The sequence below is a fragment of the Amblyomma maculatum genome, chromosome 7 (genome assembly GCF_055883805.1).
Source record: "Amblyomma maculatum isolate TAMU_Amacu chromosome 7, ASM5588380v1, whole genome shotgun sequence".
In the NCBI taxonomy this organism is placed as follows: Eukaryota; Metazoa; Arthropoda; class Arachnida; order Ixodida; family Ixodidae; genus Amblyomma; species Amblyomma maculatum.
The window spans coordinates 6295112-6309390 of record NC_139350.1 but is presented as its reverse complement, the minus strand read 5'-3'; the positions used below and the strand labels follow the sequence as shown (position 1 = coordinate 6309390).

At 45.3% G+C, this 14279-nt stretch overlaps 1 protein-coding gene across 1 annotated transcript; it reads left to right on the top strand.

Annotated features, from left to right (window-relative positions):
* Positions 1-473: 473 nt before the first annotated feature.
* LOC146182657 (uncharacterized) lies at positions 474-13936 on the top strand. The gene is made up of 3 exons (XM_084608892.1): positions 474-673; positions 1410-1556; positions 13679-13936. Exons 1-3 carry the CDS (start codon positions 523-525, stop codon positions 13792-13794), a joined length of 414 nt encoding a protein of 137 aa, XP_084465018.1. The 5' UTR covers positions 474-522; the 3' UTR covers positions 13795-13936.
* The last annotated feature ends 343 nt before the right edge of the window (positions 13937-14279 follow it).

Sequence of the window (14279 nt, the reverse complement as noted above, 5' to 3'; positions counted from 1 at the left end):
ATAATTTTTCTTGGGAGGGACATACTGTGATTTTTTTTTTTTTTGCGCTGGAGTTCATTTGTTCGGTGAAGTTAGGCCCTCACATTAACATGTCAGCAGCGTAACACATCTGGCCATAAACGAGAGATCACGCTGGCAGCCGCGAACAAACAGGAACGCTGCCGCACCCTCCATACACCGCTCGCGAACCTGCACACGCGCGCGATCGCGTGAATGCATCGCCAAGCTGACCACAGCGCCACCGCGGCCTTCGCGGCAGCGCATGAACCAGAGGATCGCTCCTTCTCGGCGGATACGCCGGCGCTGGCGCCACCTCCCCCTTCTAGCCACCATAGTGGAACAGCCATCTCGTACGGGGAGCGGCTAAAACTCGCCATGAATAATGCCAGTGTTGCCTGGATTTTTGCTGGACAGCCGCCCTGAATCCCTAGCAATCCCTAGGTCGGATTGTCCCTAGTTGAGGGCACGGCACGGCGTGCCGGCGGGCCACCGCTCATCGCCCGCCACCCACCCTGCTTGGGGATGCCGCCGGTGCCGCGGCGGCGGTTTGGTGCCGTGGCTTTTGTTGTAGTAAACGAGACTGTGCCTGTTGCACGGACGGGTGCGATCGAACTGACTGGTGTGCGCGCCATGAACAACCCTGGCACATCTGCTGCGGCTTCGGTACAGAAAGGTTAGTGCCCGGTCTGTGAAAATATTTTAGTTGTGGACAAAGCATGCCAATGAAGGTGCCGCCATGTTCAAATTTTAGCTGCCAGTTTTGCGTGCAATGTTCGTGGTTATATGCTGTCCGCTTACCGTTCTTATTTGTCACATACTGCAGGGATTTGTGCCAAGGTATGCACTTGCAGCACGCGCCAATTTAGCACTGTTGAAGGCGAGCACTGCACTGTCTTATGATGCTGCTAACTGGCGCTTGATGCTTTGTCTTCTATCAACCAGATACTCACGGCACTCGTCAGTGATTAGCTGCTTAGGGCGACGAAGCTCATTTTATGCTTTTTACGTTCTTGGCCCCGATTCTCCATACGCTGTTCGTTTTGATCACATCCGGGTGAAGTACTTGCCTATGATATCGCTCGAGCATCACTAGCTTGAAACTAGTGATACATATTGAGCACCAAAAGCTCGAAACTAGCACTGAACCTTTCACAGCTAAAAGCGGCAGCTATATGGATGATATTCTGCGTACCCTTGATGAAATTTTGCCTAGTTTGCGTCGGGTACGACAAAAGGATAAGCTCTGTTGAGACAACAGAAATGATAACGTAAATACCGTTTAGACAACTCCATTGTAGCACGGAGACCACGTAGAGGTGCTTCGAAGTAATGAACTCGCTACTGAACTCCCCTTATGTGTGTGTGATTTTTTTTTTCCTGTACCTTTAGTTTCTTACACTCCTTACTAGAGCCCTGCACGGGTTGGATTTTCCAGCCCCTTCCCTGGCCCACGTTTGAAGACCATCCCGGATCCATGGTTCCAAGCCCATCGGCAATGATTAATGGCCCGGACCCGGCCTGCGCTTCCACGACAGGGCCTGTGCCAAACCTGCAAAGTAAGTCTGAACAGGCGCCTTAAAAATGTATTGCTTAACTAGCACATAACAATAAATCAAGATGAGAGACAAACCTTGCAAAATATTCTTGGTTGAGAAGGGCACAGTTAAAGCACCGACAGAAGCAAAGGCATGGTGAAGAATATTTTGACAAGACATTTTATGTAAAGCTATCTAGCACAATGTACATTTAAAAGGTGTGGATTATGGGCATTTTAACTATGACTCCTTATAAGCAATTGGCTCTTGGTGCAAGTTCTTTGCTTAATCACCTACAAAAATACTGCCCCTGGCAACTTTGCCCCAGGAACATTAGTGGGCAAGGGCAGAAAAAACCAAAATTTACATATTCATTGAAGAAATCACAGCCACATTGTCACATCTCTGTGGAGACGAAAAGCGGTAGCGTCTGTTCATTTTGCATGTATATGTCATTGGATATGTAAAGATTCCTAAAGCAATAAGCTCTTATCCTACAGCATTTATTGTAGCGTAGAGACATTCTTTGGGGGGGGGGGGGGGGGGGGGGAGTCAGAATTTTTATGAACAGGTGGCTGCCTGCCGAGCAGTCAATTGAAGGTCCTTGTCCAGGGGCTGTTATAAGGCTTCAAATGTCCAGCCGTTAGCGGTAACACAAAGGTTAGAAGCTACCCTCTTGCTCACTGATTGCTGAGAAATCCTAAGCTGATGGTGTTGAGTACTTCAGTAGGCACGTGCTCACGTGCTTATGCAAACGGGCTGTGTCATGCATGACAGGTCACAGCACTTCATAACACCTCCATTGTAGTACAGTTCGCTATCGAGTTTTGAGCCTTTCCTTTTTAACTTTTTTCACTTGTGTCATTGAATGCAGCCCGGCATGTTCGTACTAAATTACTTGGACAAAACACCGAGTGGCACTGATTAAACTCTGTTTACAAATGAGCTTTCTCTCATTCTCTGTCAACATATGTACTAGTAGTGGTTTATTCATAAACCACCGGAATGATTTTAGTGCTGGAATTCCATCTCCAAAAGAAGCCATACACAGCTTTACCCAGCCTGGCCTCGTTCCGCCACTGCAAGCTGCAAGCCCAGGCCTGCATGTCAAGCCCGAGCCAGGTCCAGACCCATAAAAACGGCAATTTTCCAGCCCGGCCCAGGTTTTCGGGCTGCCCGAATTCATGCTCTGCTCCATACACTGTTGAAATTATTTGCCGAGAATAAGTTCTCAGCAGGCAGTACTTTGGTAATCTTTGTTAGGAAGAAATTACATGCCATAATTTTTTTGCCCTGGAAACTTGCTTACACGACTACCTCAAAAATATCACCCAGACGTGTCCCTTGCCTGCAGTCGCTTGCTGTACAAACAGCATTGCAATTTATTTGCTGACACTATGGCGCATGTAGTACGAAACAAACGGAGGTCATTATTTGCTAGAAGATGATTGTGAAAGTATGAAAAATTTCAGTCACTGCTATTTTCATGGGAAAATGTCGCATGGCCTTGTATAGCCAATTAGGGCCAATTGACGAGAAATTTTTGCTCAAGATTTCTGCCAGCAGAGTAGGCACTGCTGTCATTTCTAATAGCTATTTCGTTGTTCATTCATTTGCAGCGGCACCAACATGTTCTGTTGTCTGTGTTTTGTGCGCCCATATTCTGTTCGTTGCTTTAAAACATTTCTGGGTAAGTGCAGTCGAGACCGCGAGCATAGTGTTGGGTGAATTCACCAGGCGGCATGACAAAAGGAGGCAGTGTGGTGTAGAGGAATCCACTTGCGCCAAAGACAGAGACTGCAACCATGCCAGACAGGTTGCCAAGACATCGAACGAGAAGCCAGACTAGCCTATTGCCGAGAAGCTTACCAAATGCGGAATCAAGCCAAGACTGAAGCGGCAGCTACAAATGCGGCACCGGCCGATGGCTAATGCTTTTGACTTGGTTCAAAGAGAGCTGAACCTCTGCAATATTTAATATTTCATAACAAAGGCTTCAAAGATTTGCCTCAAGTGATTCCAGGTAGCCCTGCATTCACCTTTGTCACGGATACACCTGCAAGAAACAAATAGTGGTGCGTAATTGCTCCAAGCGATGTTCTCTTTGTTTTCCTTTTTAACTTGATACCATAAAAAGCACCCTGTGTGGCAGCACCTGCTGACTTGGTCATGTCATGTAGCCTTGTGTTGTCACACAATCTGACGGACAGTCATTGCAGTGCTGCGTCACCTTCCTGCCACTTGCCAGATACATGCCCATAATTTTTCATGGATGCCAGATTTTCTGCAGTATGGGACCCATCACAATATTTTTTGTTGCCAGATTCCAGTTGTGCAGTGTTTCGTGACTTTTTTGTCACTTGTCCGGCAGCAAGACACATTTATTGCCGAGATATTTCGATTTGAAGTTGAAGAGGTCTGTTTTCCTTCCAAGGGATTTAGACTTGGGAAAATGATGCAAATGATGGTGTAGACATAGACTCCGTGATTCTTGATGCATAGCGAGCAGTGCAATCTAGCAGCAGCTGAAATTAAAGCTACAGTTCGCCAAAGCCGTCTATTTGTTTGCACCAAGCATAGATCTTGAGCTTGACTGCAAAGTTCTCGCAGTGAATCTTGACCTTTGCGCCCACAGAGCATGCGGTGCTTTTTAGAGTTGAGGTCACTTGACTAACAGGATAGAATGTACGAGTGCCGGCGTGGCGGCAAAGTTTGTAGCTAGCGAAGCTATGGATGCGGCCACAGACATTGCCGAGCTACCATCACGAGTGACGAGTAAAGACTGCTACAGATCCGTCTTTTTTTAATAGCAGCAAGGGGTGAACAATGCATTGTGGCAGAAAGTTAAAAGAAAAAAGGGGTACACAGGGCCTGTTTTGCTCAATTTATTTAGTTTCCTTCACTATTGTATTTCCTAATATGAACCAACTGAGCTCCCTTTCGCTCAATGCTTCCTTGGGTGTCTACACCTTATGTGGTGCACTCTAGAGTCGCTGCCCTGCAGATGGCAAACTGATGTGCCAGTAAGGTCTGTGCATGCACACTGGGAGAGTAGAAAATAGAGAAATAGAAATATTACGAGATAGTTTGGCAAACTCCTATGCTTATCATAGATATGAGACATCGGTGACACTATTAACAGCCAGCAAAAGCATTCAGCACACTTGGGATGCAATTGTTTAGCGGTGAGTGAAAAATGTGTGTAAAAAAATGCAATTGCACTACACAAGTAATGTAATGCGAGAGGTCTCAGCTGTTCGTGTGGTGCAATGGCTAAGACATTCAGTTAAAACTCCAAAGGACTTAGAATTAAATCCTGTTCGAGGCCGTTTTTTTTTTTTTTCTTTTTTTTTTTTCTTAAGCACCCATGCAATTTAAATCTTACTTTTTCCAGCCTTTCTTTTCTTTCCCAGCTCCACTCGGGTCTGTGCAGGTTTATTCTGCCCAGTAAGTTGTAACTTAATCCTGTGTGCATTTCATACCAGATTTTTCAATAGAGAAGCGCTTACTGGGGCATGAACTTCATCAGAGGAAAACTCTGCTGCTCCGCACTTGTAAACCAAAGCATGTATATCAAAAATGAAACCATGTGGTGATGCCAAATGCATAGCTGTGACTTCGAAGAACCAAAACATACCACAACGAACCTGACTGCCTGTGGCACTGCCAAGCGCAAATTTATTTTTGGCTTCCAATATTTAGCCTGTCTTTTTGCCATTTTTGAAACAAAAATTAACAATTCAAACATGCAACCATAATACATGTTAGGCAGCCTCCGGGATCCCTTGCATGTCATTGTGCATGCATCTGCGATTTCTGTATTTCTGCAATGCCTGCATTTCTGTTCTCTTTTTTCTACCTTATAAGAGTTTTGTTTTCAGTGAAAGTGGTGTTTTTGTGATTAGGAGCCAGTATACCATCGCTGCAAGCCTACTTTTTCTTTCAGTGTTCCTTTAGCACTACTTGCAGGTCTACTGCAGGTCTTTCGTATTGCACTCTGAACAATTTTTCACCCATGCTTTTCATTAAGATTTTCGAAGCATGATGGGTTGTAGCGAATGGATTTGATTGCACCTGAAAACTTCCAACACAAATTGAGAGCCTGTAATTTCTCTTTTTTTTTTTTTGCTCACTGCGTGTTCTTTGCGAATGATGAATTTGACCACCTGCTTCACGAGGGAAGGCTCGAGGACGTTGAAGCTACTTCGATTGCCCGTCACTAGGCACAGTTATAGCAGTCTCGTAGCTCACTGGGTGCATGAGGTATTTGAGGTTACTACTCCTTATCGCCATAGACACCAGCAGGCTCAGCATATGTATCTAGGCATGCGGCTTCTTGTTGGTTGACCCCTTATCATTTATACTGCGCAGTTTGTTGCATAATGGAAGCACAAGTTGACACAGGAAATGAAACGCCATGCAGTCCTCATCGCACTGGCCGTGCGCCACAGCGACTTGGAAATTGCCAACTTTCTGAATGTTGCGAAGCCTTTCGTTAACAAAGTGCGGACAGAACTGATGTGCTGTGACGCTGTGGCGAAAAGGAAAAAGCACAGTCAGCGGTCAGGCGTCGTCAGAACACCTGATTTTCTTCAGAGGCTGCAAGTCATCGTGAGTGACAACCCAGAGAAGTCAATGCGGGCCATTGCAAAGGAGCTCGATGTGTCGTAGAGTCAGCTGCCAGGCTTGCTGTGCACGAGGACGTGCGGTACCATTTCTGTGTCATGAGGAGGCCGCAATTCTTTTCTGGTAAAGGTCGGGAGAATTGTCTGCTCTGGTCCAAGCGCTTGCTAGGCAAGCTGAAGAGCCTGGAATGCTTTTTTTTTCTCTCAGATGAAAAGAACTTCGATCAAGACCAAAAAGCTAATTGCCATAATGAAAGATGGCTTTACGGAAGCGCTAATGAGGTGCCGACAGCATTGCAGACAAAATTTCTGTTTGTGATGGTGTCAGCAGCCGTCGGCAACAAGGGTGATGTCATGCTGCCACACTGTTTTGCAGAAGGACTCCGCGTTAATGCTGCCGAGTACGCAGAGGTGCTTGCCACCATTGTGAAGCCCTGGACTGATACTGTTTCGAAAGGAAAATCTTGTGTCTTTCAGCAACATTCGGCTCTCGCCCACACCGCCTGCGTCACCCACGAGTGGCTGGCCAACAACTTCCAATAACCACATCACTCCCAACTTGTGGCCTCCTAGTTGTCCAGATTTGAAATCACTGGCGTCGTTGAGAGAGAAGCCGACAAAAGGCCACATAATACAAAAAACTCTTAAGGTCGCCACTGCGAACTCAATGGGCAGTACCTCTAAGAACCACCTGATCCGTGCATGCAGCCATTTCCGAAGCCGAATTGAATTGGTTATTGCTGCAAGTGGCGCATTCATTGAGTAATGTGAAAATAAACAGTAAGAAAAATATCTCCTAAAGTTTGGTGAAAATATATATATATATTTGCTGGAGATATTCTCTGCCTGAAGCCGACATTGCATCCTCAAATGCCTCGTGCACCCGGTATATTGCAAGATATGTGGCTCGAAAGTTCAGGCACAAATCAAAATGTAGTACTTATTCTGTATCTAATTTTGAGCAAATTATGTGTGCAAAAAAACAAAACAAAACAAAAAAAAAAAGAATTCATCTCAAATTTTGACCACCGAGGTCTTCTTTATACGTCTGCAGAGCTTGCAAAGCTCGTAAACACGCTGGAAAATTCGATTTCTTTAAATTATTTATTTCATTTCAATAATTGAGATTAAGACAAGCAATATTCATAATTTCGCGATGTTTTTGAAAAGCCCAGATGTTCCCGAGCCTGGATATTCTGCCCATGACAGAAAAATTACTCTTCGCATAGAGAAGTTCTACGTCCAGATGAGGTTCTGTTTTTATATGAAGTCACTAAACTAAGAGCAGAGCTCTAAACCAGAGCAGATAATGCACCTGCTTTTTTCCAGGAGATGGAAAAAATTATATTCTAAGGCTCTGTTTAATGACCCTGCCCGCGTCTTGTGTATTATTTTCAAATTTAGCAGCTTAATCATTCACGTGCTCGTAGTTCAGTGACATTTTCATATAATTCTGTAGTGTTTCTTATGTTGGTACCATATGCTTGAACTATTTATATTCACTTAAAGGGGTCATGACAGCTAAAATCTGAGCATAAACTGATTATTGCATTTCACTCCATTCACATAAATTATAAATCCTCGAAATTTGAGATTTCAGTGCAGTAGATAGTTTATAATGATTTTTTATTATTAATAGCGAAAGCAGCTTTATGGTTTGGCAACCTTGGGCGCTGACGTTACACGATATCATCCCCATGCTTTCTGCTATTCATGGTGACTGCGGCACTCTTGCATGCATGCCGTGGATTGTGGTCACTGAGAGCCTTTTTCTTTCTTCAGCAAAAATATTTCATTCGCATATTATTTTTACTTTGGCAAGCCTTCACTATAGTGTGCAACCTTAGCGATCCTTGGACTTGTTTTGGGCTTCGTCTAGAGATTGTCGAGAAGGCCAAAATAGATGTGCTCATGCTGTATTATTTAAGCATACAATCTGAAGCACATTATTCTTACGTTTTGAGAGTTAGCTTGTTTAGCAACAAGCACTCCCATATATAAAAAGGCACATGTCCAACGTTTCCTTCCTGGTCTTAAATCGGTAACCAATCAGCAACACAGTTGATATGAATCGAAGTTCGGTTTATATTCGGCTTCTGTTTTGGTGAGCAGTCAAGGTCGACAAGTCTCGTTCTGAATGAGGCCAATTTGGGAAAGCGACCCACCGTTTGCCTTTGCAAGTGTGAACATCGGTCAGTCTGAGCGGTTCCTTAATCGCACACCCTTTGCAATCCTCAATCGTGAATGGGCCTTTAAACTGCACGCTGGTCACATGTTGGTTACAGTCAGTGTGCAGTAAAACATCTTCAGAACACAGCGGGCCTGTTTGTAAGCAGCACAATTTCTGCTGCCAAGAAGGGTAGAAAGGCCTTTATGACTTATTGGAGATTTAATTGACCACATGCTCTGAAGTTTCTTCAAAAAGCCGATATTTCTGCTATAAAACATTAACATTTCCGCTCCATAGCTGTTTCAGCACGTCTGTCCTGCTTTCTGCTCCATTTAGCTGCTCCAAAAAGCATATTTGCTTGCTCCAAGAGCTGCTCTAAACACCTATTTTGGCCACGCACACATGGTACTGCTTTTCACGAGCCCCTGTCCAAAAGTGCTGGAAGAAGACAATAACGATGCTATTTTGGGGCCTACTTCACGCAAATTCAGCACTCAGACTTCGACTACCTTGAAGGAAAGTCATCCTTGCCACTTAAGAGTGTTCAAACGTGGACTTGCCTCCCTTGCGCTTTATAATGGCGTTCGCACCCTGACCGCCTACTTACTTGTCCCTGTGGGCCTTCTCGATGAAATCCTACAGGCCCCTCATGATGAGCCCACAGCTGGGCGTCTAAACTTTATTTTACTCTCAGTCGCATTCAGGTTAAATAATATTGGCCCATATTGGCCTCGTCTATCTGCTAATGTCACGCACTATGTCAGGAGTTGCTGTGACTGCTAACGCCACCGAACACTGCTAACAAGACTGCAGGATATACAACCAAACCAATCACTTGCGAGGCCATTCCAACAGATCGGCATGGACTTACTAGGTCATTTCCCGACATTGACATCTAGCAACAAGTGGATAATAGTAGCAACTGACTACCTGACTCGCAACGCCGAAGCAAAGGGCCAAAGGCTTCTTCAGACTAATTATCGTTGTAGAAAGCGAGAAGCACATCATATCTGTCGTGTAAAAAACCCACTTCTCGTTGTCCGTGGCATTGTCCTCCTTGCATGCATTAACAGTCAGTCGGCCTGAAAGTTAAGCCGATGTAACTAGTTTCTCGCTTTAATGTCAGCACAGTAGCCTGCCGCGCTGTTGCTGCCGGCTAGGAGCGGAGAAGCAGGTCAACTCCATTCCACCTTGTGTATGGCAGGGAGCCCGAAAATTCCAAAAGCACTGTGGAATCTACACTGCAGAAGTGCGAAAGGCTGAGCGTTGCTGGTGCACACGGTGCATCCGTTTGCTCTCATTATCATTATTAACTAAATGCACCGTTATCATTGCTAATGCCGTCATTGTCATTATCACTAATTGCAGCGTCATTGTCAGCGCTACTATCGTCGCATGTGAGACAACCGCAAGCTTGCCTTGCAGCGCCAGCTGAGCACTTCGCCATAGATGGTCCAGCGAGGTATACAAGTACATCGTACTCAAGTGCTCCAACACCAGATGGATGCTTTGAACGCGAAGGTTGGCATAGGAGTACGGAATTCCACAAGCCGGCCTGTTGGAGATATTCCAGCTTGCGTGGAGAGAGTAGATCCATAACCAGGTTTGAGAAGCAGAAATGAAGAGATGGCACAGCGAAGCACGGGCAAAGTCATCCCTGGCGGTGGACTCCAGCACAAAACACACGATCGCTAATGAGAACATCTATGACAACACACGAGACAGCCGACGGCAGCGGGTTACTCTGCGAGGCACGGAGTGGTTTTCTGCGCACAAGTGCTCCGAGTGCGACGCAGCCGATAAAACCATACGGCATGTTGTGATCGAGTGCCCGAAACTGTGGCCCTCCCCCCCCCTACAACTGCGACATCAGCACTGATGGAGACTCTTTCGACAGCACTTGGTCTGCAGTCGATGTCACCACCCAAAGAGCACACCCTGGGTAGGGCAGTAGAGGTGACAAAGCACCGCCTTGACTGGTGGCGTAAACGAAAAGATTGTTGAAGGACTCCCCCTTTTCCTTCCTCATTTCTTTTTTCTGGACTTTTGACCAATGCACAGCAGTTGGTATAGTTTTTGTTCTTTTTCTCTTCCTTTATTTATTGGCCTAATGAAGAACTCTGTGATCCCTCGCTACAAAGGGGAGTGGCCGCATCAGCATCACGCAGACAAGGAGAATTATGATGTGTGTTTTAACTCATCCTCATGATAGACAAGGGCCCGCCGGGGTGGCGCAGTGGTTACGGCGCTCGACTACTGTTCCCAAGAATGCGGGATCGTAACCGGGCTTCGGCGGCCGCTTTTCAATGGAGACGAAAGCAAGGCCGCCTGTGTTCTATGTGATGTCAGTGCACGTTAAAGAACCCCAGGTGGTCGAAATTTCCGGAGTCCTGCACTACGGCATCTATCATAGCCTGAGTCGGTTTGGGATGTTAAACCCCGCAAACCAAACCAAACCAAATCACTGTAGACAAGATATATGTGCAGTTCACGATCCCGGGTGTGGCACAGTTGGTTAAAGCTTAGGCTGGCGATGCGAGGGATGCAGGTTCGATTCCCGGTGGATGCAGGATTTTTACCTTTCCGATGACATTAGTTTCGGTTTCAGGTGATGTAATTTGATCGAAAGCTATATTGTGACCGAACGAACGCCGACAGTATGAGCCATTAAAGCGCAGCTGCATCACTTTTCGAGAATTCTGCGACATTCAAAAATTTGACTCTCCATAAGCTGTCGGTAATGCTTGCAAAGTGTTTGTGTGCTATCTTTAAAACTGATGAAGTAATCAACGATTACAATTCGAGCTTCTCCTCACAGCACTGAAGGACTGCGTAGAAGCTCGATGATGACATCACGGATGGTAATATTTTTTCTTTACGTTACCTTCGCCCACATCATGCGGTGCCTTTTTTGATGCCATCGAACAATATTCCTGGGCCTTCAATTTTGGTAGCCTTGTTTTTACTTCTTCCAACCAAGCCATTCTATGCGGGAAACATACTGGTGCCGTCAATGATGTCATTATGTGCCCCCCAAGCGTCGCTGTGTGGTGAGGAGAAGCTCGATAGCTGAAGCGGTTTAAATCGCTATTTGCGCCATTGTTTGAAATGCTAGCGCGAAGATATCTTGCATGCTTAACCTGAAAGCTGTAATCATTTGATTCCTTGAAACTCATCAAAATCTACAACCAGTGCAGTTTCCCTTTAAAGGCTTTCGCCTTAATACAGCGCTCGATGTCATGCTGATGCCACATGTAACGGAAAAGGACAGCCTCAGTGTCACTGCCTACCTTCAGCGTGCAGAAGTAGCCCGACGACTCGCCCAGCTGCGCATAAAAAGCCAGCAAGGCACCAATGCCTAACGTAACCTACAATGACAATGAAGATTACAAGCCAGCAGACCGACTCTAGGTTTGGATGCTGAATCACCATCGTGGATTTAATGAAAACTATAAATTTTACGCTGCTGTTTCCGCAAATCAAGTTCACTCATCTAGATGAAATGGGCTATGGAATTGTCCCCAGATGTTACTGACAGTACCCCAGGGGTGATACATGTCCAGAAATTGTATGTTGTGTGCCTAAAGCCCTATTATAACTGATGGACACTATTTATATTTTGCTTGATGTTTATTTTTGCCTACCTTTCTATTCAATGTAGAGCATTGGGCCGATGCTTCTTTGAGGGGGAAGTCATACCGCAAAGCTTTTTTTTTTTTTTTTTTTTTTTTTTTCACGCTTTACGCCACCTGGACGCAGCTTTTACTCATTTTGTTGTACAATGATGAGATTTACCTCGAATGATTGCCACAACACAACACTGCTTCTACATTGTTCTTGATCATTGTACTTGGCAGGTTAACATGTTGCCTTTAAACTGAGCACTGGGCATTCTGTTGTTCGATGACCAGTGCCTTTGTCGTGATTGGCACCTTGTTGCAACGAAATAAAAGTGAATCCAGTGTGCAGATAATGCTGTCAAACAGAGTACTGAGTTCTTTTTGGCTGATAGTAAATGATGGAATAAGAACACATGGTTGCAAAGAGCATATGTAGGCTCTTGAAGACGTTACCTGTGCTCCTTCTGCCATTAGCTTGTTAATCGGTGTGATGAACCACTAGTTTAAGAAACACTATCACCAACCAAATTATTTATTAGAACCCAACATTTCGTGACCAACTCGGTCCCTTCCTCAGGGGCGACAAGTTCGAGGCCCGCAGTAGCAGGCAGCGGCCTATGCTTAGCCGATCTGAAGAAGAATGGCTATACACGCGCCTTTATTCCAATGTGCTTTCCGCCGTCGAGCTTGCAGGACAAGAGGGTCGGTCAACACGGAAACGACGAAGCGCCCTCGCATTGTGCTCCCATACGTGGCGGGCACCAGTGAGGCGCTTGCACGCATCCTGCGCAAACACGTCTGTGTGTCGCACAAACCTACTTCAACAGTCTGCCGTTTTCTGCCGCTACCAAAAGACCGTATTCCTAGAGAAAAATAACCAGGCGTTATTTATAAAATCTCGTGCTCAGAGTGCTCTGCCTCTTATATCGGCGAAACAAAAAATCTGTCTGCGCATATTGCAGCACAAAAATGACGCCCGGCAATTGAACTCGAAAAGCAACCCCCCTCGCCGAGCACTGCGAATGCGCCGACCACAAAATCGCCTTTGGCGAGGTGAACATACTTGATGTGGTGGAGACCAACCCTTTCAAAAGACGTCACGTCTTTTTTCGGTTCATCCGGCTGACAGCTGCAGCAGTGAACAGGAATCTGGGGACGCTACCCTGGCTCTGCTACACAATTGGACTTCGCCACGTGTGCCTGCTACTGCGGGCCTTAAACTTTAGTCGCCCCTGAGGAAGGGATCGAGTTGGACCCGAAACGTCGGGTTCTAATAAAAAATTTGGTTGGTGATGGTGTTTCTTAAACTTTTGTTTCAAGTACCCAACCAGGCGGAGTTACACTGAAGATGTTCTCGTTCAAGCCTTTCCAGTGACAGGCATCGTAAAGAACCAATGAGTGCGGAGGACAAGTCTATTTGCCATGTTTGAGCCTAGTCAGAGCCTCTATGAAGGCACACAAAGGACAACTTGATAACTCATTTTGGATATGTTGACATTCATCCAGCAGTAGTTATGGCTGACTGCATGGCAGTGTAGCCTAGCCTCTGAAATCTGCTTCCAAAAATTGATGTCAACATACGCAGTTTACTTGTGCAATCCGTTGGTGTTGGCAATACCTGTACTTTTTTTTTTTTATTTTGTATTTTCCAGTCTACAAGAGTTCTGTTTCTTGCTGTCTTTTTTTGAGACTCACTTTTGACAACTTGGAAAATCTTTCTTTTTGCAGAGTTCAAAGACTGGAAGGACCATATGGAAATCTGTGAAGTGGCTCATTTTGTTAGTGGCAGGAATGGCTCATCTGCATACCATGCAGGTTTTTGCAAATGCACATCTGTTTGTTAGCCGACTTTGAAAAATAAGAGGGCTAAGGAACCTGTTCCACATCATGTTCAAAATAGGCTGTGCTTATATGCCTAAGCTGCTTCTGACATTGCCATGGTGCTTTTGATTTTGTATACAAATGCTTTCTGAATAAAAGGTGCCTACGTATCTTGTATGTTTAATGAACTCAAGCATGTGATGGCTCACATGCATCACATTGTTAATGATGGTCCCCAAGATACACAGCATTTAATTGATGCTAATTATATGGAGTTAGCTGCACGTTAACCCGGTAACCGCCAAATTAACTCCCGAAAAACATACTAACATCGGCAGGTTTAGTTGTAATGTTTTTCATACCATTCTAATTCTAAAAAGTTTCCTTCATTAGTAAAGCATGCTGTCACTTCGCCATCTTTGTTTTGTTTTTTTTACCAGTGTACGCACATCGCAAACGGGGTCAGAGTAACTGTCAGGTACAAATTCTAGATTGTCAGCGAAGCTGC

What these genes read in the sequence shown, in the direction of transcription:
- LOC146182657 (XM_084608892.1), top strand. Translation starts at nt 523, where the DNA reads ATGCCGCCGGTGCCGCGGCGGCGGTTTGGTGCCGTGGCTTTTGTTGTA. An exon ending in TGCGGCTTCGGTACAGAAAG is followed by an intron (nt 674 to 1,409) that starts GTTAGTGCCCGG and finishes ACTCCTTACTAG; the next exon opens with AGCCCTGCACGGGTTGGATT. An exon ending in GCCTGTGCCAAACCTGCAAA is followed by an intron (nt 1,557 to 13,678) that starts GTAAGTCTGAAC and finishes TTCTTTTTGCAG; the next exon opens with AGTTCAAAGACTGGAAGGAC.